This window comes from Balaenoptera borealis (genome assembly GCF_965194805.1).
Source record: "Balaenoptera borealis genome assembly, chromosome: 1".
NCBI lineage: Eukaryota > Metazoa > Chordata > Mammalia > Artiodactyla > Balaenopteridae > Balaenoptera > Balaenoptera borealis.
This window is the reverse complement of record NC_138860.1, coordinates 21,164,445-21,191,827: the sequence shown is the minus strand read 5'-3', so window position 1 is coordinate 21,191,827 and position 27,383 is coordinate 21,164,445. Positions and strand designations below refer to the sequence as shown.

Here is a 27,383-nt window from a genome sequence, read left to right as displayed (position 1 = left end):
GGATTCCAGTTATACATTTATTACAGTGCTTGAAAGTGTCCCCACAGCTCACTGATGACCTGTTCATTTTTCTTGAGTCTTTTTTCTACTGTATGTTTCACTCTGGATAGCTTCTATTACTATATCTTCAAGTTCACTAATCTTTTCATCTACAATGTTTAGTCTAATATTAATCCCACCCAGTATATTTATCACCTCAGGCATTTCATTCTTTAGAAGTTTGATTTGGGTCTTTTTTTTTAAAAAAATCTTTCATGTCTCTACTTAAATGGTAATAATAACTGTTTAACATCCTTGCCTAATTCTAACATCTCTGGCAGTTCTTGATTGGTTTTGATTAGCTGATTTTTCTCCTCATAATGAGTCATCTTTTCTCGCCTCTTCGCATGCCTGGTAATCTTTGACTGGATGCCATACATTATGAATAAATGTGATGGTGAATTTTTTATGTCAGTTTGGCTGATCATGGGGTACCCAGATTAAATGTCATTTTGGGATATGTCTGTGTGTGTTTCCAGATGAGATTAGCATTTGAATTGATGGAATCAGTAAAGTACATTGCCCTCTCCAGTGTGGGCATCACCCAATCCACTGAGGGCCTGAATAGAAAAAAATGCAGAAGAAGGAATTTGTCCCTTCTTCCCTGATTTCTTGAGCTGGAGCATCAGTCTTCTATTCTTGGTGCTCCTGGTTCTCAGGCCCTCAGACCTAGACTAGAATCTCATCATCAGCTCCCCAGGCCGTTGGACTTTGGACTGATTACAACACCAGCTCTGTGGGGTCTCCAGCTTGCAGACTGCATACTGTGGGACTTCTCAGCCTCCATCTCTGTGTAAGTCAATTCCTTGTAATAAATCTCTTCCTATATGTATATCCTCTTGGTTCTGTTTCTCTAGAGAAACCTAGCTAATACAACAGATATTCTTAAGCTTTGTCCTGGGATGCAGGTAAGTCACTGGGAAACAATCTGATTCTTTTGGGTCTTGCTTTTAAGATTTGTTATGTAAGACATGAGCAACATTTAGTCTGAGGCAAAACCCTTCTGAAACTCTACCCAATTCCCCTAGAATCAGGAGGTACTGTTCCTGGCCCTGTGTCAGCAACTGTTCCCTCTACTCACTGATGTGTCTTCTCTGACCTTGAATAGTCTTGTCACACTCATGTGCTGATCAATACTCTGATGAATACTCAAAGCGGACCTCTCAAATATCCCTAGGGTTCTCTCTCTGTGTAGTGCTCTCCTTTCGGTACTCCGTGCTGTGAATTCTAGCTGCTTTGCTTTCCCTGGACTTTCAGCTCCATCCCCTTAACTCAGGGTTCCTCCTTTCTGTGCCACAGGCTGGGAACTTTCTCAAGGCAATAAAATGTAACAATTGTAGCCCTCATGGCATCTGTTCCCTATCTTTCAGGAATTACTGTCCTTTGTTACCTGATGACTTGAAAATCTTGTTTCATGTATTTTGTCTGAGTTTTTCTTTTTAGCTGTTTCAGTTAGGAGGGTAAAGCTGGTACCTAAAAATCTATCTATCTTGGCTAGATGCAGAAATCATTTGCTTATTTTTTAATGGTAGGGTAGATAATGAAATTAATTTTTAAAATACCTACAGAGGAGGGTATCAACAGGTTGGGTGAAACTAGGACAAAAGTTAGACTTCTCTGAATAGACCTTGTTTTACAAATTGACTTGGGCTCTTGTAAATGTTAGATAATTATAAAATAAAAAATCTTAAAAAACAATCCCTAAAAATTGAAAGCAAATATGAAACAATTAACCTAACTGTGTATCAAGCTGGTGGGAGAACAACATTAAGGAATTATTTCAGGCATACCCTAGTGGGATATAGGTTAAAGACAAAAAGAATTGCAAAACATCCTTGCAGTATTTTCAATAATGTATCGCTGGTGGCAGTGTTGATATTGGTATTTTTAATACTGTTATGTGAATATTGTAAAATAAGGTAAATAATTATGTTGATGTCAGTAAAAACTGAGATTTCCAACACTGGAGAAAGAAAATACAATGTCAGATAGATGTGGTTAGCTTACATTCCACTAGCATCCTTAATTCTGATTGGGAGCATCCACATGGCATCATGATGAATACTCACATAAGAAAATCCCCACATATTTCCTAGCTTTGTCCTCTAAAAAAGGCCTAGACCTGACGGCCAACTCAAAAGCAATAAGCAATCTTAGTACCCAGAATGTTGCCTCTAAATACCATTTCCCACTAAAAGGAACCAGCGCTCTTTAGAGAAATAGCTCCTTTGAGATCTGGGCAGAAAATGTACAAAATGAGCTTGGAACATCTAGTTACACTAGAAAGCAAGGAAGGTATCAGTGACCATGAGGTGGTGTCAAAAGGGCCCAGGAGCCAAGCTGAAGAGGCTCCCACTGACCAACAATGGGAGAAATTGAGCACTGATAAGAATAATAACTACAGTGGATTGTAACACACTAAATATTTTCAAATTCATGACATCATAATGATTCTTAAAAAAGAATTAGAAGAGACACACACACAAAAGCCTCTGGGAATCTCTGGATAATGCTGGGAAGACAACTCATTATTTTGAAAACTATTTAAACAGAAAGAATCAAATATTTATACTGCCTTAACTATACACATCAAATCTCAGTGTAAAGCACAGTTGATTGTAAATTTCTCTTTGTAGAAGTATCCCAGCCTTTACATGAAGTAGGAATAATACAGTCAATTACCATTCTGCAGCCTATGATACAGATTTAGTCAATGTTACCAATGACTAGTAACATCAAAAAAAGAGGGAAATCTAGACATTAGCTGCCTTCTGATAGAAGTATACATCTTCTATTATTATGTATTCTTGCCAAACAAAATTGAAACTGAATCTGACTACCAATCTGACCAACCAATTCCCAAGAAATATAAAGAACAAGGGAAAATGTTCAATTGTACTAGAGGAATGCAGTTAGCAAAATCCACACTACGATACCCCCTAGCAGCCAAACCTGTTTCTTCAATGAATACATTGCAACAAACAAAAAAGAGACATCTATAGACAGAGTAACTAATCTGATACTTGCCCTCCCACTGAAAATAACTAGAAAACTGGACAAAATATATGAAAAAAAATAGTTTTTCAGAAACAGAACAATAGGCAGCACACAATTGTGACTCCCGAGAGAAGGGAAACAAATGAGGTGAGCCCTGTGATCACCCAGCTTTCTACCTAGAGGCACTTTCTAGACCTCAGTACAGGCAGGGAGAACCAAAGCAGAGTATACCAGTCTCACTAGGAGGCAGAGATGAGAGCTCAGGGAGACTGAGGTGCCTGAAATATGCAGGGAAAGTTACCAGAAAGATGAGAACTACAAAGAAAGAGTTCCAGAAATCTGCAAGGATGACTCCTTCAGTCTTGGGCTGAACTCAGAGCAGCACCTGTGTAAGCAAGATTCCTTGAGGATCAGCAAAGAACAATTACAGGCAAAAAGAACAACTATAAGGAGGCTGGAAGCTGAACAATTCCCAGTTAACACAGGGCTGGGAGACATTTGTATTTCAGCTAGTCAGCATGAATTAACGTTAATGAATGCCCAAGGTAGTTAGTACATTACAGAAGAATAACATCATCATAGTAGAGAAACACTAGTCGTGGAGTAAAGCCTATACATATACTACACCTCCTAACAGATCTTAAAAATAAGACTAGAAAGGATCAAGCTGATCATCAAGTAACTTAACAGCTTAGCAAAACAAACTTCAATACTTTTTAAAGGAAGCCAGCAAAACCCAGGCATCCAAGAACATTCACATTCACAGTGCCTAGCATCCAAAAAACAAACAAAAACAAACAAACCAAAAAAAAAAAAACTTTAGACATGGAAAAAAGCAGGAAAATGTATCCCATAACTAAGAGATAAGTAAAAACAAACCAAGAAATTGCAAGAGATGACAGAATATTAGCTTTAAAGGGCTTTAAGAGAATCATAAAATATATTTAAGAATTTGTTTTAAATGACCATACTAAGGAGAGAAATGGAAGATATAAAATAGGACTAAGTGGAACCTTTAGAGCTAAAAAATAAAATATCAGGAATAAAAAATTCACTTGATGGGCTTAACAACAGATTAGATTCCATAAAAGAAAAGATCAACGAACTTGAAGACAGCAACAGGAAGTACTTAAACTGAAGCAAAGACATAAAAGGGCTAAAAAAAACAACAAAAAAGAACAGAGCCTCAGTGACCTGTGGAACTACATAAAGTAAGCTAACATATGTATAGTTAGAGTTCTAGAAGCAGAGGCAAGAGAAAGGGGACGCAAAAATTTTTTGAAAAAATAATGTGAAAACTCATAGAACTGTACACAGAAAGGGTGAATTTTACTAGATGTAAATTATGCTTTAATTAATCTGACTTTTTAAAGAGGTGTGTTTATTCACAGATGACATGATCATCTACACAGAGAATCCTATGAAATCTACAACTCCCTCTAGAAATAATAGATAATTCAGTAAATAAGTACTAAGATAATAAGTAAATAATAAGTAAATTTAGTACGGTACAAGGTCAACATACAAAAGTCAACTATATTTCTACACATCAGCAAAAAAAGTAACTGTAAACAAAACGTAAAAAAGATACCATTTACAACATCAAAAACCATGAAATACATGGCATACATAAACAAAATACACATGAAACTTGTACAGTGAAAACTACAAATCATTGTTTAGAGAAATTGAAGATCTAAATGAATGTAGAGATGAACTTAATTAGAAGCCTTAATATTTGTTGATATCAGTTCTTCCCAAACTCATCTATAGATTCAATATAATAACAATCAAACTCTCAGCAAGCTTTTTTGTAGAAACTGATAAGTTGATTCTAAAATGTACATGGAAATGCGGTAGCCAAAACAATTTTGCAAAAGAACTACCTGACTGCGAGACCTATTATAAAGCTGTAGTAATTAAAAGCGTGTGGTATTGTCTTAGGACAGAAATAGAGATCAGTGGAACAGAATAAAGTCCAGCAAGAGACATGCATATATGGTCAACTGATTTCACCTCAAGGTGCCAAGTAATTTGAAGGGGAAAGAAATGGTATGGGAGCAAATGGATATCCATTTGGGGGGGAAAAAAATGAAACCTGACCTTTACCTCACATCATTCACAAAAATTAACTCAAAATGGAACATAGACTTAATCATGAAAGGAATAACTATAAAACTTCTAGAAGAAAACATGAGAAAATATTCACGTCGTTGGAAATGCCCAAGATTCCTTAGGCAGGAAGTAAAAAGCACTTTACATAAAAGTAAACATTAATAAAATGGTGCTCATCAAAGTTAAAAATTTGCTCTTTAAAAGGCAATGTTAAGAGATTGAAAGGCCAAGCCAGATAAATAAATAAGATAAATAAATAAATAAATAAGAAATTATTTGCAATATGTACTGACAAAGGAGTTGTATCTAAACTATATGAATATAAAGAACTCTTAGACCTTAATATTTAGAAAGAAAAAACCCTAGTTTAAAGGAGGGCAACAAAATAATGCCATTTGCAGCAATATGAATGGACCTAGAGATTGTCATACTGAGTGAAGTAAGTCATTCAGAGATATATGATATCACTTACATGTGGAATCTAAAAAAAGGGTACAAATGAACTTATCTAAAAATAGAGTTAAAGATGTAGAAAACAAACTTATGGTTACCAGGGGGTAAGAAGGGGGGAGGGATAAATTGGAAGACTGGGATTGACATATACACACTACTATATACAGAATAGATAACCAATAAGGACCTGCTGTATAGCACAGGGAACACTACTCAGTACTCTGTAATGGCCTATATGGGAAAAGAATCTAAAAAAGAGTGGATATATGTATACGTATAACTGATTCACTTTGCTGTACACCTGAAACTAACACAACATTGTAAATCAACTGTACTCCAATAAAAATTAAATTGAAAAAAAACGTAAATAAATAAAGAGGGGCAAAAGATTTGAAGAGCTATTTCACACATAAACCCACAAAAAAGTATGGCCACATGAAAAAGCGCTCAACATCATAAAGCATCAGGAAATACAATTAAAACCTTAAAGACACGCCCACTAGAATGTCTACAATTTAAGACTGATAATACCAGATGTTAGCAAATATGTGACCAACTGGAAGTTTTAGAAATTGTTAGTGGAAGTATAAAATGGTATAGTCATCCTTGAGAACAGTTTGGCAGTTTCTAAGATAAAATAAACTTACCATGTGACTGGGCAATTTCAAGCCTAACTATAAATCCATTTACAACTGTAATTCTACAACAGGAAAAGCTAATCTACATGAGAAAAAGTTTTGTCAGTGGTTGCCTGGAGCAGGTAGTTTGGGGGATATATTGGGAAGGCATGCAAGGAACTTTTTCAAACGAAGGAAATGTTCCGTATTTGCTTATGGTTGTTTTTACACGGGTGTATACATTTGTTAAAACTCACTGAGCCATATTCCTAAAATGGGTACACTTTGTTATATGTAATATATGTCTGATTAAAGTTGATTTAGGGCATATATCAACCCCTTATAACTTTTGGACTTCAACAAGATCCCAAATTAAGTAAGAACAATTTTAAAAGGAGGGGAGAGGATTTTGAAATGTGTCAAATAATGGGTGATATTAAGGAATTACCGTTAAGCCGAGTGATGGGCCCATGATTTCATTTTACTCTTCTCTCTCTTTACTATTACTATTTTGAAATTTTTCCATGCTAAAACACTAAAAAAACCCCACAAATTAAAGCAATAACTTCAAATATTTAAAAGATTACTATATAGAAAAGGAATTAGATTCTAAGAGAAAAAAAATCATATGGAGGAAAATTTGGAGTCAATAAATGAACTAGCCAACAGAGCAATGTGTAGCCTTATAAGGTAGGTTGATCACACTAGTAATTTTTGATGCCCAGACCTCGTAACTACTAGTCAGGGCTGTTCTAGAGGAAATTACTGCAGTTAGTGAGAAGTTGGACTAATTGTTCCCTCTGATCTCTCCAGGCCCTGAGATGCCATTAACTATTGATCTATGCATCTGACTTCTGGTGCAGTTTTTCCAAACAAGTCAGTACCCCATTATTCCCCAGCTCTATCAAATAATTATCTATGCTACTTATTTGATACTTCACGAAAGCGATTTCATGTTTTCCATTTTTCCAATTTTCATATAGATTTGATACACCCCTTTTTAAGCCTTTCAGAAATCAGAATGATGCTTCATACCTCTTAGACTCTTTTATTCCTAGCACAATACTCTGTACATACTGGGCCATCAAAATACTTTCTTGACAATACCTTTCAAATCATTGTTAGTTTGTAACATGCGCCCTTTTCTCTTGCTATTCATGTCTGTGTCTTCTCCCACCATCCCTCAAGCAGAGACTGTATCCTCTACCACATCTGTGTCCCCCGCCCAGGACTAGAACAGGGCTCCGTGCATATCCACAAATAAAATGAATGAAGAATTCCTCCCACATTTGGAGGCTGTGAAATTTTAGAGGTGATGATGATTCATGCTGATAGCCAAATTTCAATTCCAAGACTGCCTTAATCACTGAAAATTTCATTATTCTAACTGCACAAGTCATGCACACCATCACCGGGGTGGCTTCCACTACCACAACCATGGAGAAAACTGAAAAATGGTTTGGTTTTTTCCTCCATCTTTCCCATCCTGGTGGCCTTTCTCCTGAATTCCCCAGGTATTCAATGTCTTTACACTGCACTCTGACCATCCAAATGAGAAGTAGGCAGGGGATGAGATCCTATAAAATGCCAGGCACTACACGAGACACTTGACATTATCAATTCATTTAATTCTTATAACAACTGGAGTAGGCATTGTCTGCATTTTAAAGATGAGGAAGCTGAGGGTCAAACTTAGTAATTTGCCCAGGCTTCTAAATGACAAACCTGGGATTTGAAACCGGACCATCCTCACTGCGTTTGAAATAAAAAATAACCCCTTTTCCTACAAAAGTCTTGAAATAACAGAACCTAAAGGAAAAATATTTTTGTTGGAGACAATACTTTCTCTATAGTTCCAATACTTTCTCTATAGCTATAGCTTTCTCTATAGCTCTATTGTCTCCAAATTCGGAAAGCTTGCTCATTCCCATATTTACCAAGAAGAACGTGGAATTTCAACAAATACCACAAGGGGGCGCTAAGTCCTAAAAAGCTTAAGCTTCTGGACAGATTAAATGTCTCATTTGGATCAGGACTCAGACAGATAAATCTGAATAAATATTCTGCCATAAGTGACTCTAAGAACAAATATGACCATACTTCTTTCCTCCTTAAAGCCTTCAAAGGATCTCCATCCCTAACATCACTTATCATGACACACAACTTCCTTTATGTGTGCCCATCTCCCTCCAAAAGACCACGACCCTCTAACTCTATACTTGGATAACACCGACTAACGCTTCCCTGGCTTCCCCAAGTAACCTTTTCTTCATGTCCCAACTCTTCAAACATGCCTTCTTCCGTGTGACTGCATCTCCCCCAGTCCTATTCAACAACAAACTACACATCAAACTCACACGGGTCCTTCAACCCTGCTCAAAACATGTCTCGGCTAATTTCTGACCTTCTCTGACCGTCCTCCCACCTCAGTGAATTAATTTATTCAACATATTATTCCACCATCAGGTAAATACTTCTCTTCCTTCCCATATCATACAGTGTTTCAAGTCAGTGTCCTTATCGCCTTGCTAGACTGAAAGGTCCTCGAGGGAAGAACCGCGTTTTACAGGTGTGCACACGTCTAGTGCTGGCAGGCAGCACGTCCTTCTCAAGTGCTGAACTGAGCTAAGAACCCACCAACCAACATCACACACCTGCGGCTTGTTTCAGAGGCTACCTTCAAAGGCTCAGGAGTAATTTTCATAAAGACATTTTAAGTTCTTCATCTCATGCTTAAAATCAACTTGAAAACTGCAATGATCAACATTCTATTTGAAGAAATTGTATGTCAGACTTACCGTCTTAGTTAAATAAAACACGAATGAGTATATGAAAAGAATTGCATTTTCCAAAGGTGTGACACTCGATGGTTCTTCAGCATTTGTTTCTAGTTGCTTTTCTGCATCAACAGCATCGATAGGAGTGACTTCTGTTGTAATTATCCCTAAAATTGAGGGAGAAAGCTAATACTTTATTTATGCTTCAGAATAAGATTTGTTTCTCTTCATTTAAAATATTTATTGAGTGCCCACTAAATATCAGTCACTCTGCCTGGATATGTGCTTCTCCTGAAGACAGTTATATAAAAAAATTTCCGGACCCCCATTAGAGCCATCACATCCTCAACTATAAAGTGAACATCACCTCCAACCCACTCTACCCACCAGCAGTCCCTCCATCACATCCCTGGCAATGCAACTGCTCTCTGAACAATACAGACTCATGGGGATTGAGAAAACCAGAATTTTATGCTTTTCCCATATACACACTGTCACATTTAACAAACATTTATTTAGTGCTGGTGAAGCACTGTATTAGAAACTTCAGGCAAACAATGAGTAAGAAAAGAGTGTTAGTAAATCTATCCAAACGGATGATCTTTTTTAAATCTGAAAAACTGTAGTTCTGAGTTGGTTAAAAACTGATGGATTTGTTTCCTTTTATGTGAGAGAATATGTAAATAGACAAAATTGAAAATAAAAAAAAAGAGTGTTAGTTTGCAGACTTGCACCCATACTCAGCACCGGCATCTGGCACCTGGCAGGCACTCAGTAACTGCTTACTGCAATGGATGAATGACAGCTACACAAAAGGGAATATGGTAAACACCAAGAGAGATGAAAGGGAACTGCTTACAAGGTAGGGGGCCTGGCGTGTAGCGCTGTGAAAAAGGTCAAATTCCAGCTGTTCCTGAAAGGATCTCCACATGAGGGGGTGGTAGGGAGGAGATTTCAGGATGAGTTATTTGGGTCTGGGGTGCTTCTTATGAACAGCTAGGAGTCCAAGAAGCAATTAGTGAGAAGTTGGACTAGTTGCCACTCAGATCTCTTCCAGCCCTGAGATTCCATCGCTATTGACCTATGAATCTGACCACTGGTGAGGTTTTCCCAATCAGGTCAGCACCTCAACACCTGAGATGCATGAAGGACCATTTGGGAAGATCAGACTCTAAAGGTAGTTGATGCCATTTTGTGCTGGAACTTAAAGGACAAGGCAAAACCTCTGTTTTTAATTCTGCAAGCAAAATCTTTCCCAACCCTGAATGTTTTTAAGCAAGAGAGTAATAAGTCTTATTGGTATATGACTCATTCTCAACAAGCAGAACCTTTTTGAGTTACAAGAGTTTAGAAGTGGAGAGTATTATACATGAATGCAACATCCTCTGGAACCTAGGAGACCTCTAACATGCCATTTCTTCTCAAATTAGCTGAATTCCTCTTCCTGCTGTGACCTCTCCTATATTTTAAAGGGGGGCAAGTCAGGGGGGCAGCCCAGTGCTGCCAGGCCTGTGGTATCACAGGGTAATGCTTTACCTATGGTTAGAGACCATGACCTCTAAAAACGTAAAACGGTAATGATTCATATTGCCATATTGGATAGACAAAATAACACAATCAGCTGTCATGACTTATTGGTAAAATGAGTGAGCTACACAAAAATTAGAAAGCTGTTGATATTATTACTTGGGTTGCACTCTTTAAAACTTTATTTTTAAAACAACTTTCTCAATCCAGATGAAATGAGTTGCTCTCCCACTGGATGTTTACTGTGCTCAGTGATTAAATACTGTTCACAGGGGTCCGTCTACACTGGGCCATTATGTACTGCAAAAATTCTGTACTGTTTCCTCTCATCTTATAGTATGACGATATCTAGACATAAATATCCCCTCACTGTTTTAAAAGAAACTTCTATGTCCAGGTAGCAAATTAACAAAAGAACTAAGCTACAATGTACTCTATTGGAGGGGAGAGGTGGATGGAGGGAAGACAGAATTTGTGAGTTTCAGAGCAGTGATTCTCAAACTTTAACTTGTAACAGATCAGAATTCCCTGGAGGGCTTGTTAAACAGATTGCGGGTCTCCACCCCCAGAGTTTCTGCCGCTGTTGGTCTGGCAGCAAACTACTGTTTTTGAGCATAACGCTTTTTAAGAATAGTATTTTAGATTTAAGTTACTTGCATAAGCTAATGCTAGCCAAGCACTGGTTGGTAGGTTAGTTATGGTCTCTGACCTGCTTCCTATGATTGATCTCCATCTGTCTTGACTCCTGCTTTTCTCTGTTAGTTCTGGGATTTCCTACTTTTAATGCATTCACACCTGTGTTATTCTCCCCTCTATTTCCTACCTTTAGCAACAAATCTCCTAGGAGGGCTTCTTTAGGATAGGCTTCTAGTTCGTAGAGAAAAATTAGCAAGCTTTACCTGGGTCTCCAGCTGTCTCAGTATTTGGCTCCTGGGACACTTCTGATGTACCCATGTCACTGGTCACAGGCTGATCCAAGTGGCTGGGCTCTTCAGGAATCTGCATTATAAGAACTTCTGTGTTCTCCTGTGGAATATTCTCCTCCAGCGGTGGTTGTATGTCTATAGGGGAGAAGAACGCACTGGGCTGGCAAAGCTCGAAGACAGCCCCCCTCCAGCAGCCCCTCACCACACATCTCCAGGGCCCCTCACCCCTGCCCTCAGTGTGCTACCATCCCGTGGGGCACAACTGGGCAAGGAAAAAAAGAGTTTCAGTTGCTTTCCTTTCACTTCACAGATGCCTAAGCTACACAATGAAATTGACAAAGAAACCCTCATCCCAGGAATTCCCTGGTGGTCCAGTGGTTAGGACTACTGTGCTTTCACTCTGCCATGGCCCAGGTTCAATCCCCGGTCCGGGAGCTAAGATTACACAAGCCACGCGGCAAAACACACAAACAAAACAAGACAAAACAAAAAAACCCTCATCCTGAAGAATTTCATAAATACATACATTTATGGTAGGGACTTCAATAAGCCTAACTTCTCTTGGCAAACCAACATATGCCCACATAGATAAATGTGCAAAAGGGAATTCCAGTCAAGAGCAGAAATAGGAGACGTCTATTCTACCCAGAAATAACAGACCCCCTTCATACACAAGCATGCTTGTTTCACAGAGCTAGCCCAGAGAAGGGCATTACATACAAAGGCAGCTCGCTGAAGTGCCTTTCAAATATTTTCAAAGTACCTCCAAGAGTCAGAAGGAGTGAACTCATGTCTGTCCCTAAGAGGCTCAGAGCATAGCCCAATGAGACCCACAGCGAAGGTGAATTTCTTTGAAACCTCACAGTTTACCCTGAAAATTCATTTGAGTTTTGCATTCTAATCCAAAATATAGTTGCTTTGATTAAAAGTAAAAATGTTCCCGTCTCCAAATTGGCATTCTGGGAAGATACATTTTTTCTGTGGCTTTATGTCTCCCTGTTAGTCTGCCGTATACCCTCAGTTCAAATGCCTCCATTTGAAAAGCATGGGGACAGAGAAAAGACTATGCAGCTAGCAATCAGCTTATCTAGGATGCTGGCTCAGGGTCAGTTCAATCACTATTTCCTCAACGGCTTCTCCGCCAAGTGCTGTGTTAGAAGGCTCTGCATCCTGGTTTGATCCTTGATTAATCTGCATGCGAGAACCTGAGGGCCTGGTAGAATTGAACTACCTAAGTGACTGCCCTAAAGAGGCAGGAAAGAACATGGCATCCACCAAAGATGAAAGCTGGAGAGAATGAAGAAACTCAGGCAAGGCATCGAGTTAAAAGTTATGCCAGTCAATCCCTGGACAGACAGCAGTTATTCTGTGTGTTCAAAAAAGCCCTTTCATGAAACCTGTACGTTGTTAACAGGTCTACTTTGTGCGTCATTTTCTTGTTCGTATTTTTCTCTTTTTATGAAGTTTCCTTTTGAGAATGCTACCAGTCTCACTGTCTAAGGGAAAAGCAGGGCAAGAAATCCTTATCCACGCTCCAGCCTCCAAGAAAGAAGGCGGGAAGGGCCGTGTGGGCGTCCCCGTGCTGCCCCTCACCTCTGGGCACGCTGGGACCTGTGGACGGAGCTTTACAAGCACAGCACGAGGTGCTTCAGCAGCCCCCTGGTCCCCACACCCGTTTCTCGAGCCCAACCCTACAAGGCCACGGGTGGGCACCTCACCTTCCGCTGGTCCACCCCAGCCTTCCTCTGCAGGCTGCGCCACTGCCAGGGGTGCAGTCTCCTCCACCGTGGAGTGTTTGTACCTGACGAAATAGATCAGGTCTTGAACATCATCTAGCACCGCAGCCTCTTCAAAGATGCTACTGTCCTTCATCCCCAGGTCTCTATTCTCCATCACACGAGCATCGAGCATCTTCTCTGCCTCGCTCAGAATGTGTGACTCCCAAGCACGAAAGACCTTATCTAGGACTTTCTCCACATTATAGGGCAGGCTCTCCCGCTGTGCCGACTTCAGCTTGGATGACATGTCCTGGAACATGGCTTCCAGCTTATGGACGTCAAAGTACTTCTGGAAGCGCTGCAGAGACGGCTGATCTTTAAAGAAGCTGCTGATGATGGGCAAGTCCTCCATGCGGACGCTGTGCTCAGGCGGTACGGGTGCACGTGGAGCCCAGGGGAATGGGTCATCGTCACGGTCCTCAGAAGCAGACCCCTGGCTTCCTGCATCCACGAGTTTCTGTACCTCCTCCTCATCCTCTTTCCAGAGTTCTATCCCAGGCTTGTCTGCGAGCCCTGAGGTCTTCAGGTGTTCCTCAAGGTTGTCTTCTTTAAGAGAATCAGGATCTTCATTCTGAGACGCTTCACTGAACTCTGGAGTCTGATTTTCTTTCTTGCCAGGAAAGTCACTTCCTTCAGAGGGTCTCTGTGCTTTCTGATCCCCATGAGAGCTTTCTTCTTTTTCCACCATCGGACTACCTGGGTCCCTGCCTAGAATGTCCACCCCTTTACCTGCAGTCTCATTTTTTCTTTCATTTTCCAATATATTACTAGTTTCTTCTTTGTTTTCTTCAGTTGCAGGATCAGTCTTAATGGCGCCTAAAACAGCTTTTTCAGGGACTTGCAGGCCAACATCTAACCTCTTGTTCTGAATCTCAGGGCTTTTTTCTTTAGACCGTTTTGCACTTACAGCGTTTTCATCCTCCAGTAGTTCTTCGGGGCTGTAGTCGTCATCTTCTGCTTCTGGTATTTCAGTGTGGAAACCTGGTCCCTCTGTGCTATCAGTTTGGCCCGTTTTTCCTACCTCCTGCGTGGCCGGCAGTGGCTTGTGCCCTTCATCCGAGGCATCTGCCGTGACCTCTGTGACCTCTTCCTCAGAGAGCCTTCTCTTCTCCCTCGCTGGCTCATTCACTGCGGCGGCCCCATCTCCTTGCTGCCAGGAAACATTTCTTCCCAGAATGGGACCCTCTTCTGCTGGTTTTCCTGGCAAACCAATTTCACCTGGGGAGGAGGGTCCAGTCTGATTTTGAGGTTTAAGAAGCCATTCCTTTATAAGTTCCTCACTTGGCTGCTCCCCCGAGAGCATGTGTGGTTTTGGTCTGTTTACCGAACCATCTACTTCCTGCACACTCTCTTTGGAAGCATTATGCTGATGGCCGCCCAGGAGTGGTGCCACACCCACGGACTCCTGTTTCATCTTTCCTTCGTCCCTTTGATCCCCTGCCACTTTAGGTACCGATTCCCTCTCTGAGGCACCTTCCAAACTCTGCCCTCCAGGCTTTTCTTCACGGAGCATTTCTTTTGCGATATGAACAGCTGCTCCTTTTAGGTCATCCTCTTGGTTGGCAAAGGCTGGTTTTAATGTTTCTGTACCCTTTTCAGCTGCTGGCGAGGAGCTGAGGTGGCCGCTTTGAGGAGGAACACGCACAGTCATGCCTTCTCGCATCTCCTCCTCTAATCCTGCCTCATCCTGCACCAGGTCCCTCTCGGGTTCCTCAACCTTCCGCCCTTTTCCTTTAATGTGAAGTTCTGTGTCCACTTCTGGGTCTTTGTCATTATTTGTGTTAGGGACTTCTACATTCCAAAGGCCGTCTGCTGCCTTTTCAGGGTCAATATGATCTACTGCTGGTTGTGGTTTCCCCAGTTTGCTGTCCAGGACTAATGCATCATCCCCTTCCTTTTCTTCCTTTGATTCAGTACTCTCTAAATCTGTACCTGTGTTTTCTTTACCTTCTGTGACATCAGAGAAGATGGTATCTTCCCAGGTTGTTAGTATATTTTTATCACCGTTTTTGATGCCAGGGGTCTGAGTTTCCTCAACTTCATGGCCTTCATTTGAATTCTGCTCTTTCTCTGTTGAATGTTTCTCAACTCCGGAGTTCGCTGGAGCTTTCGTATCTTCTCCACCTATAAAGGTTAGTAATGGCGGCTCATCAAAGTTTTCTTCACCCTCCTCTTCTTCCTTCCCCACTGTGTAATACTCAGCATCCAATTCCTCATCAAAATCATCCTCTAACGAAGTAACGAGTCTGGTTGTCTCATCATCTGATACAAGTGCATCGGCAGTTGAGCCAAATTTGGTTTTCAAGTCCAGAGTCATTTCTGTTTTCAAAAGTTTATAAGCATCCATCTTCTCCTGTTCATTCGAGACCTGAGAACTATTGCTGGTTTTGTTGTTTTCACTTTCTGGCACTTTTAACTTATCTTGCAGCATTTCTCCAAAAGGTTCAAATGAAGAACGCTCTCCCTGAGCATGACCCGTTTGACTATTTACATGGGGGTGGCTCTTCTGAGCCTCGTGTCTTTCCCTGAGTTCCTTAGTGTTTTCTGATAATATACTTTCACTTTCCTCTGAGTTGGGTTCTACTGGCTCAGGTTCAGGGTCACTTCCCTTAGACGCTTCAGGAGGTTCTTCCACATGCTGAGAAGTTTCTTCTTTAACTTCCGCACAATCTCCAGTGGCAGAATCGTACAATTCCAAAAATCCTAGAAGTTCTTCTACGTTATAATTATCAAAATCATCTCTTCCCCCATCAAAACAAACAAAATCTGTCTCCTGCAAAGGAAGGAAAAACATTAGTGTGTCACTAACCGAGTGTCACAAGAGCAAACGCTTACCCACAGGCTAATGACAGAGATGATCTCAAATTCATGTTTGGCTCTAGAGGGGCTTTTGTGCCAACCTTGGGGAGTCGGGAGATAGGAGGATGGAACCCACTCTTCCCTGGCTTCCTGCTTCCATGAGGAAGGACTTCTACCTGAGTAATGCTCCTCCTGGCTTCCCTTCATTCTTCTTCCCCAGGGGAGGAATGATTCATGTGGCTGGTGGGTTTGCTCTGCACCATCCCTGTTTTCTGCTTGAGATTGGATGGAAGAGACACACACCCTCTCTCTTCCATGCTGTCAGTTTTACAGGGACAGCCCCCCTTGGGGAGAACCCCACTTGGCTAGCTCTGCCTGTGGCTGGGTAAGTCTGTCTTATTCTAGACTGCAATGTTCAAAAGCCCATTAATTTCCGCACACTTGAGCCGTGTTCTCCAAAAAGCTTTACCAGTAAGTAATGGTGACATTTTGGTCTCCATCTACCTGACTCCTGGGTTTCTCGATTTGTTCTAAGCACAAGTAGGGAAAAGTAGGGTATCATTTGTTGGGTCCCCCGACTTCCAATACCTATGCCTGATGTTCTGGGAATTTACCTCATACTAATTTGCCCAGAAGCTGGAAGACCACCCAGCATCTCCATCATCCTCCCCTCTACGCTGTGCTTCTCTGCTTACCCAGCTGGAAACAGAGAGAATCACCTAGCTGACAGGCTCTAAGTCTACAACAGATTTCTGGCTCATTTTTTCCTTGGATTGGGAAAGATAACTCAGCTTAAGAAGCACCTTACTGAAATACAGGTGCAGGGGAAGTAAAAATGTTAAGGAACAGAGAATGGTGTCAAGGGGCTCCCCACTTAACTATCACCACAAGTACAGCTTGAAAACAAGATTCAGTGAGGGATACATTCTACTCTAAATCAGGGTTCTGATTAGCTGTCAATAAGATCTGCTTTTAGACTACCTGTAAGTCTATAGTCTTCCTTTCCTCTGCTAGTAAACAAATTGACATAAAATGGGTCGTAAACAGAAGGAAACGTTAAAAAACCAGCAAAGATAATCTCCTTCTCCTAACTAAACTCTCACAATACTCTGGAGAGACCTGACAAGTGCGGTAAGGATGAATGATTCCTCTTCCCATTGCGTGCATTTCTAAGCCATTTCTTAATGCTGAGGGAAGCGTGTAGTGAGAGGTACAATGAGAAGGCAGAATCCCCAACAAGTGAGGTCTCTGTGACCAGTGAGCTGCTGTCTCATGCGTATTTCCCGCCCAGCAGCATCTTCATTAGGAGTGAAGCCTAACAGGCAATAGGGCTGATTTCATGTCCCTCGAAAAGACAAGGAAAGTTCAAGAACAGCAATGGCTCTATGACTTCATCCATTCTGCCGAGCTCAGCTGAGAAGTACCCCAGGCCAGCAGCTCACATGCTCTTGCAGCAACACCAAAGAGTTATTCAAAGATTTCTGTTTGAAGGTGGGTATCAATTCTTATAAATTTTAAAACTCCAGAAAATAATCAGCTGGAATGAGGATCCCAGAGCACAAAATCCTTGTCATCACAAAGCTATTTTAAGTTGGTGCACCCTGGATGAATGCTTTATAGACTGTGCAGTCAGGACCTTGCAGATTTGAGGCTGGACCTCATGTGAAATGCTCAGGTTCCCTTTTCCAAAATCTATCACATAACTCTAATCCCTTAAATCATTAGAGTCAATAAGAAAACCTAGTGTAATTTGGGGTTTGATTAATTTAACCTGATCTCTACATACTTAAAATGTCTAAAAGCTATTCAATGAGTAGTTTTCAAAGTGAGACACCTTCTCATCTTACTTGTAAAAAAAAGTATTTACCTCCTAAATTTAATAACTAAATACAAAGATATTGAATTCTTCGTCCTTTTTTCCTCACATAAAATAGCAAAGAAAAATCCTGAGTAAGTATACATAGCCTTGTATAAGAACACCTGCTTCAACGTATAACTATCAGATTATGATATAAAGTCTCCCGTAAATTCTTTTCAAACTTTTCTTTCTTTCTTCCTTCCTTCCTTTCTTTCTTTAAAGGTGTCTAATAAATTAAAATCTGATACACAGATGTTAACTTTTTTTTTGATCAAAACACATTAAAAGACTTGCAAAAATACTTAATTGAATGTAACTGATGAAGTTATAAACCAATTTATAATTGAGAACAATAACAACAAAAAATCCACAACTTACATCTGTTGGAACTTGTAGCTCTTCTTGAGTATATTCATGGACTACGCGGATTAAATCCTTTGGAAAATATCCAAAAGTACGCCCAACCTATATTAAATGGGCAAAAGAAATGAATATCAATAAAAATTCTGTAGAAGAAATATAAATGAGAGACTTCTTAGTAGTGAGAGGAAACATATAGATAGGTAGATATAACCACAAGAGATGCATAGTTGCTATTATGATTACAGAGATTATTATTCCAATAAAACTTAAGTACAGAATGTTGTAAGGGCAACTTTTCTAAAACCACTTAAGTTTTCTTTCAACATTCAGCTTAATTTTAAACACAGGGCACATAAAGTGAGATTTCTGAAGTAGCTAGAAGATCTGCATAAGAGAATATTATTGTATATTATGTGATTAAAACTATGTAAATCAAGGCTGGTTAGAAACAATTCCAAATAACCTCTAACAAGAATTTATCTGCACATTTCACAGTATCACTCATAAACCAGTACTTAGAAGTCTTTCTTAAACCAATAAACAAAAGCCATGAGGGGACTTCCCTGGTGGCACAGTGGTTAAGAATCCGCCTGCCAATGCAGGGGACACGGGTTCGATCCCTGGCTCGGGAAGACCCCACATGCCGCGGAGCAACTGAGCCCGCGCACCGCAACTACTGAAGCCCGTGCACCCTAGAGCCCATGCGCGGCAACTATTGAGCCCATGCGCTACAACTACTGAAAGCCGCCCGTGCTCCGCAATAAGAGAAGCCACGGCAATGAGAAGCCCGCACACCGCAATGAAGACCAACCGCAGCCAAAAAGAACCGTACAAACAAAAAAAAAGCCATGAAAATTAATAAGTAAAAAAAAAAAAACATTTCTGAAATGCATGACCACTACAACAAAAGGCAAATATTTATTGATATCATGGGCTATACTAGCTTTTTCAACAAATGGATTTTCAAGTATTTGGGGAGAAAATAAAATTCATACTAATTACACAGCAAGCTTAGTTTCTTGCAAAGTAAACCTCTATAGAAGATTATCCCATTTATCTATAGCACTAACCGCTAAGATATATTAGGTTTGTCCTCTTGAGAAACATACACTGTCTTTTGCTAGCTACAGTCTGAAAGGGAGAAGCAGATCTCTTTCCAAGCATTAAAGGAGATTGACATGCAGATCAAATGCACAAAAAGAAAAAAAAGGCTATCTTATCAGTAACCCCTAAAATATCCTCATTACCAGGGCTCTTGTTATATCTGGCAACTATGTGAAAGCCAGTTTTAGTAGAATACTGCCTTGAAGATTAGATAAGACAAGGCAATTTTAAATTGCTACATTGGCAGTTAAAGTCTGAAACTCTAAAAAACAATAAGAAGCTACAGGATGAAAACTAAGAAATAAAAACAAGAACCATTCTGAAAGCTCAGGAGAGAGAGTTTTTAATTTCCTTAAGTATAAGGTTCATGAAATGACACAGGAGACTGAGGGAAAACACATTTACTTCCTTCTCAGGAAAATTTTATTTTATTAAGAGAATATGGAAAAGGGAAAGAAATCAGAGCTATGTGGAGAAAGGAAATACATTTATCTTTGTATAATCTTTGTCAACTGAGACCATAGGTCATAAAATACTCCGTATTTTTACATTGAGTGGGTCCTGTTTCTTATGATCTGACAAAAAGATGCAGAATCATGGGCCCTCATGACTGAAAGTAAGCTTTATATCTAATTTTGCTTCCGTATATCATCTCTGCCAAGGAACTGCTGATTTGATTTGGGAAAAGAAAGAAAAGGGAAGGGGAGGGAAGGGAAGGGAAGGGAAGGGAAGGCAAGGCAAGGCAAGGGAAAGGGAAAGGGAAGGCAAGGCAAGGGAAAGGGAAAGGGAAGGCAAGGCAAGGGAAGGCAAGGGAAGGGAAGGGAAGGGAAGGGAAGGCAAGGGAAGGGAAGGGAAAGGGAAGGCAAGGCAAGGGAAGGGAAGGCAAGGGAAGGGAAAGGGAAAGGGAAGGCAAGGGAAGGGAAGGCAGGGGAAGGGAATTGTTTCAAGAGAACAAATTCTGCATAAGCTACTATTAAGACAAATGTAAATAAGTGCCACTGCCCTGAAAGGAAATATTCACAAGGAAAATGGGTAAGACATGGGCCCTGCCATTACAGAGCTTTTGACTTCACAGGAGGAAAGACAGTACACACATTAACTACAACACAAGGCAGTAAAAGGAATGCCACATGAGCAGTGCAAACAAAGTGCCACCTACACAATTATTAGACAGCAAAGATCCCTTCTGGCTGGGAGCTGAGGGCAGTGCTTCCCTAGGAAGGCAGGGTCAGAGTTGGGAACCAGAAAGATTGGCAGCCTTTCTAGACGTGAATATGGTCGTGAGCTAAGGTGTGGAAGAGGGAAAATGCAAAGCCAAGTTCACTTATCCAAACGCTCCAGCTTCACCACTATATGAAAAACACAGCCTAGGGACTTGGAAAAAATGTTCCAAGAGTACAGACTATCAAGAAATCTCATGCAGTAGACTTGAAAGAAACAGAATAGATTCTTCTTTGAATATGGTGATTCAACTGGGATCCCGCCTAAATACAAGGGCTGTACCTGACCAGATGGTCTTACAAGACTCCTCCCTAGGAATCTGGACTGCCAGCAAAATAAATCGATTTTTCCCGATGGGGGATTCTCAAGCCCTCTTTCCTGTTGTTTGTTTGGTGTTTTATTGAGAGAGAAAATTTTCACATTTGGGACTGGGTGTTTCTCTAAGTATGTACAATCCTAAGGGCACTGAGGACTCTTATTACTTTCAGTAAATAACCAGTCCACACATCACATAAAAAGGAAAGGACAAGAGCTCATAAGCCTCCCAATCAGGTCACTCCTAGTGAATCTCCTCATTAAAAACATCAAAGCATGACAAAGTCATTGATTTCCATGTCTCCTGTCCTGGCACCCACAGAGCTGGCTGGGAATAGAGCTGCTTCAGTGAACTTGGGGGAGCAATTGTCCAAAAAAGCAGGAAAAGGATGCCCCAGCAGTTGCAAGCAAAACAAGCAAGAAAGCACACAGTGAAAATGACATTTTGCTTTTTTAACAGAAACAGCACACATGATTAGGTATGTGAATAATTTAGAAAAAAATTATTTTTAAAATTAACTCTAAACGTGAATACCTGAAACACTACCTTGCATACTTTACAGGATTAAGCCCACAAATACTTCCTTTTTGAAACAATGAAGTTAAGATTTTTCAGGTTTCACCATTGGTAAACTACTAGTTTGTTTTCTGCATCTGTGAGTCTGCTTCTGTTCTGTTACATTCATTCGTTTTTACTTTTTAGAGTCTACTTATAAGTGATAACGTACAGTATTTGTCTTTCTCTGCCTTATTTCACGAAGCACAACAACCTCCAGATCCATCCATGCTGTTGCAAATGGCAAGACTGCAGACTTTTTATGGCTGAATAATACTCTATTGTATGTATATCCACCACATCCTTATTTACTATATGTATGGAGCATCCGTGGCTGGTAAGGCCTAGAACTTGATGCTGAGGAGTGATAGCCAGAAGCAGCTCAGTTCTGTTGAAGTCCCTCTTCTGTGTCCCCAGCTGGGGACACAGGACCATCCTCTTTTTCCACAGTCTAGCAGAGAGGACAGGTTAACTCCATTAAAGACCCCAAGAAACAGTTTCTTAAATCTACAGTGCTGGCTTCCCTGGTGGCGCAGTGGTTAAGAATCCGCCTGCCAATGCAGGGGACACGGGTTCGAGCTCCTGGCCCGGGAAGATCCCACATGCCGCAGAGCAACTAAGCCCACGTGCCACAACTACTAAGCCTGCGCTCTAGAGCTCGCGAGCCACGACTACTGAAGCCCGCGCGCCTAGAGCCCGTGCTCCGCAACAAGAGAAGCCACTGCAATAAGAAGCCCACGCACCGCAACGAAGAGTAGCCCCCGCCCGCCGCAACTAGAGAAAGCCCGCGCACAGCAACAAAGAACCAAAGCAGCCCAAAATAAATAAATAAAAATTAAAAAAAAAATCTACAGTGCTAAACAAGCCAATAAAAAGGAAGAAAATTAAGTATGTCAAATTTTTACTTACACTTCCAGCCCAAACTTCAGGCGATCCCCCTGCCAGTTTATAGTAGACATATACAGGGTCACCTTTTTTAAAATTCACAAAACGACAATCCGGGCCTGTAAAATCTTCCAGAGCCTCACCCCGGTACATTAACACTGTATATAAAGAGAGAAAAAAAACAAGCAGATACCAGGATTCAACTTCCACAGTCCATATTGGGTGATCAGGAAATATAAGAATCCACTGTAAACAACAATCAGGTTTCTCCAGTACTCTCTGGAACCAATCGCTTTCAACTCATATGCGCAGAGCCTCTACAGAGCTTTATTCGTTATAGATCATGACATCCCCCTGCAAGTAGACAGGAGAGAGGGAAACTTTCCCAATGCGTCCACCGCCACACATGGCTGGTCTCAAGTGAAGCTCTTGGTTCCCTCTCTGTCTAGTCCTCAGTCTTTGCTGTTGCATAATCATAAAAAGCTTCATTTTGCAGTTGGGTAAATTCGAGCGCAGATGCTACTAGTGTAAGCATGACTAAATGCAGAGGTAACAGGTAATTGGGGAGAGCACCCAAGAACCCCCAAGGGGTCAATTAACTTGAACTAACCGCTGAAAGGCCCTATATCTTTAAGTGGCTGTAACTGTTACCACGCAGCAGTAAACACTGTCCATTTCATTTGCAGTCAAGTTGCTCTCTCCCTCAGTAGATGGATAAATTAATGGGAAAGGACATCACACCCTATTATGGATCCAGTCACATTACAAGATATTATTTTTCTGAAAGTATATAATGTTGACTATACCCAACATTAAGGTTTATTTATTTCTATAAACAAAATCAAAAGTAGGCAAGCGGGTTTTGTTTCTATAAACAAAATCATATGTGGCAGGGACAAGCAAAACTATGAGAATTGTTTAGTAGTTACCTTCAGTCTTAAAATGCAGGACAAATCACACTCGATCTAGAAATTGGTAGAAGCAATATTTTTCTTTTTGTTGGCCAAATACACAGTTTCTAATGTAAGATGAAATGGACAATAAATGCAATTAAGTAGCAGAGAAAAAGAAGAATGAAAGGGAAATAACACTTTTTCTAACAGCCAATTAGCAATAAGTACATTAAAGCACATCTTTAAATACGTATTTGAGGGACAAACATATAAAAGGGGTTATTCGGATTTTAAAGCTAAAATCTTATTATTTTAACACATGTCAGCATCCTAATTCAGATATAATTAGGTGAGAGGCCAAGTTGAAGGTGATGGACAATTTAAGACTGGGGATTCTATCAGAATTGGAAACGGCAATGTATCTCTTATTCCCCCTTAAAAGAGATCACTGCAGATTTGTAATAATAAATCAGATAACAACATAGTGCACACTGAGGAACAGCTATCTGAAAAGCACACAAAGACAGCTCACAGGCACACACCTTACTAAGTAAACACTTTAGGCAACACAACACAGACCCAGAGCCTGCTCTAGCTGCTGCCTGTTGTGTTTGGTTACATCTGTTTTGACACATGCCATTTCTCAAGTTATGTGACCACCATGGGCCCTTCCAACACCACGTCTCCATACTAAGGAAGCATCAGTGATGTGATTCTCTAGATAACTGGTTTTGAGGAACCCAGGTAGGATAGTGCTTGAAAGCAACGAATAGCAAACATCTGCTATATCCAACCCTGCTTGCTAATAACCCGGATTTACTCTGAGAAAACTGCAGGAACAATTCATGGAAGTTGCTCCACTTTTGTGGCGTTTATTTACATCAGTCCTAGGGTTACTTCTAGGAATGGCTTAACACAAATCAAAGACTGCCTCCTTTCTTTCCTCTAACGGCTGGCAGTGCTATAGTTCTTCAAACAGTGAAATCTGGTTTCGAATAACACCCATTTTGAATATAAATAGCTAAATTGTAGGCTTCGGCCTCCTCGGAACGAACATTTTTCTATAGGTACTGGTTACAACAGATGAACAACCGTTTCTGAAGCGGTTATCGGTAAGTTTACAAGGTTATTTGAGACCGGCCGGGAGGCCACAAGGATGATACTTGTCCGGCAAACACACAGGAAGACAACCCAAGAGCACAAATGATTAAGGCTGAAGCCAGTTGGGTTTATAAAACTCTTGCAGTATTTACTGTTTTTACTTTAACAATCCTCTTCACCTGAGTTTGGGGCTCTCTGCCCTCCTCAAGTTGGCTCGCAGTCCGCCCTCCCACCCCCAATTCGCGGTTAGGGAACCATTCCGCTTCCTGCGCGAAGAGGAGGCTGCTGGTCCCAGGTGGCCTCCTTCGAGAACGAAAGATTTTGGCCTTTCCGGTGCCCTCCCTGCCTGGCTGCTTGCAGGAGCCTTCCAAGCACAGAAATGACAGAACTGAGGCAGAGCCGGGGAGGAGACCTTGGAACACACCGCAAGCCTGGACTCCAGGCTCGTCCCAAACCTAAACTCCAATCCCTGTTCAAAAGGCAGTCCGATCCCCGAATCCCAGTGAAGCAGAGGGGCGAAGCGGCAGCGCCAGGAAGCCTTTCCCGAGCCCCACCAGCAACCTGCCGCAGGGAAGACGCCCACCGAGCCCTTAGCGCATCTGCCCCCGGACTGCACCCAGCGAGGTCCCCGCCGAGGAGGCAGGATAGCGCTTGCGGGCAGCGCGGGGAGCCCAGGGAGCGCGGCGCGCCACCCCATCCTTCCTCGGAACCGGGGCGGGCCGGAGGAGGGGACGCTGTGAGCGATCCCCGGGGAAACCGGGGGCCACCTCCGACCCCCCCACCCCCACCCCCCGCCTCCGTCGGCAAAGGAAAAATGAACAGCTGGCAACAAGTGGGAGGTGCAGCACCCCCACGGCCGAGGTCGGCTGGCCCGGGCGCCCGCAGGGCCGGAGGGGCAGACGCAAGGACCCGGGGCTCGCCCACCTCGGCGCTCCGCCCGCCCGGCCTGCGCCCCCCGGGCCGGCTTGGTGCGCTGCCGAGCCCCCGCCCCCGCGCCGCCCTCCCGGGCACTCACTGCTGCATTCGTCGTCCGCGCAGAGTTTGTGCTGCGAGAAGCGCCGGACGGTGTCCGGGTCCGGCTGGCCGGGTACCCGCCAGAGCGGCCTGAGCAGGAGCAGCCACAAGAGGAGTCCCGGCGCCGCAGCCATGTTGTGGTCACCTCGCGGAGCCGGTGACGCGGAGGAGGCGGCCCGGGCGGGGCGGGGGGCGGAGCGCGGGGGGCGGGCGGACGCGCGGCGGGGCGGGGCGGTGCCCGCCGGGGTGTGAGTCCATGACCGACACGTCAGCACGGCCTCCGGGAGGGGATGGAGGGGGTCCGGGAGGAGGAGGGGGACCCGCACTCGCACCTCCTTCCCAAGGCTTTCTCCTCCGGTTGCTGCCTTGGCAACCGGGACTCTATCTTCTCCCTCGTCCAATCGCCTGCCTTTGCCCCTGTCCATTCGCAGTCGGCCCTCCGCGACACTCCCTCCCTCGCCCACCCCTCTCTGCGACTTTGGATCCCCCGACCCCGCGGCCATCCCAACAGCAGGTCTTCTTTGATACCTTCTTGCAGCTTCTGATTTCTGGTTCGTCCCCAGCTTGCTCACCCTCACCGCCCCTTCTTGCTTTGGTACCTCCTTTTCCGAACTACCAAATCCCACCCACGATTTACCACTGATAGTCTCCAGTTCGAGATTCCGTCTTCTTCTGACTCCCAGGGGTTTTGGGGGGCCCCATCCCATGACCCCCTTATATTAGGAAAGGGGGGTGTCAGTGGAATGGTGGGTCGGTGACGTACAATAGAGCCGGTGGCCTGCTTGGTCTTTTTCCCCACCCCCGGCCCTGGGGGTTGGAGGTGGGCAATGGCTCCTCATGCTGAGATCTTCAGATTTGGGGGTCTTTATCCGTAAGGGGAGAATAATTTAATTCAATGCAAATATATTGAGTTTCCCTTTTATGCTATTATTTCAGGCCAGACGCTGGACAAAGCATTAGGATGGTGAGGGGAAACACGTAGATCAACAGACAAGATATCAGGCCTTTGTCTAAAGAAGCCCACAATTTAGTGGAAACAACTCACATCAAAACGACTAAAGAATAAATGTCGGGCTTCCCTGGTGGCGCAGTGGTTGAGAGTCTGCCTGCCAATGCAGGGGACACGGGTTCGAGCCCTGGTCTGGGAAGATCCCACATGCCGTGGAGCAACTGGGCCCGTGAGCCACAACTGTGCCTGTGCATCTGGAGCCTGTGCTCCGCAACAAGAGAGGCCGCGACAGTGAGAGGCCCGTGCACCGCGATGAGGAGTGGCCCCCGCTTGCCGCAACTAGAGAAAGCCCTCGCACAGAAACGAAGACCCAACACAGCCATAAATAAAATAAAATTAATTTAAAAAGAATAAATGTCGTTAGGAGGAAAAAGCTAATCAATAGTGGCTAACATTTATTGAGCAGTTTCTTTACGTCCAAGTGTTATTCTAAGGTGTATGTATATATATATATATATATATACATAAAATCAATTTGTTTAATGTATCTTCACAACAATAGTAGGTCCTATTACTATCTTCATTTTCAAGATGAGTACATTGCATTTGTCTGTGACCAGGGTCTTCTCACTGTTGTCTCTGCCAAGGCTATTTATCAACCTTGAATGCCAATCAAATGCATTAGTTGGTTTCCCAAACTGACTGGATTCTTTAAAAGCAAGAGGAAAGAATGTGGCCCATCCATGCAAACCATAATGCTGAATAAAGGAAAAGATGAGAGATGTTCACAGTTGTTTATCTATAGGGGCCATGAGATGTCCCATTGGTCCAGTGTCGTTTCCATGCTGTCTGGAGAGAATGTACAATAGATTAGGTGACTGTCCAAATAGCAGTGCCATGAGGAGTTCTTCTTTTCTTTTCTACTCTGTGTTTCATTGCTTTAGAATCTTAGGTGTGTCTAATAGGCATCTCCAACTTCATATGTTGAAAAGCAAACTTCCTATTTTCTCCCTCAAACCATGCTCCTTTCAATCTTCCCTATCTCAATAACTGGCCATTTAATTCTATTTCCCAGGTGTTCAAGTCAAAAACTTAC

At 42.3% G+C, this 27,383-nt stretch overlaps 1 protein-coding gene across 1 annotated transcript in view; it reads right to left on the bottom strand.

Moving 5' to 3' along the window:
• MIA3 (MIA SH3 domain ER export factor 3) overlaps positions 1–25,492 on the bottom strand; it is a 53,048-nt gene extending 27,556 nt beyond the window's left edge. The window contains 6 exon segments of the mRNA XM_082349689.1: positions 9,020–9,165; positions 11,425–11,586; positions 13,170–16,002; positions 18,265–18,351; positions 22,355–22,488; positions 25,340–25,492. Of these exon segments, the coding sequence (XP_082205815.1) occupies positions 9,020–9,165; positions 11,425–11,586; positions 13,170–16,002; positions 18,265–18,351; positions 22,355–22,488; positions 25,340–25,472 (3,495 nt within the window). The 5' untranslated portion in view covers positions 25,473–25,492.
• Positions 25,493–27,383: the final 1,891 nt, after the last annotated feature.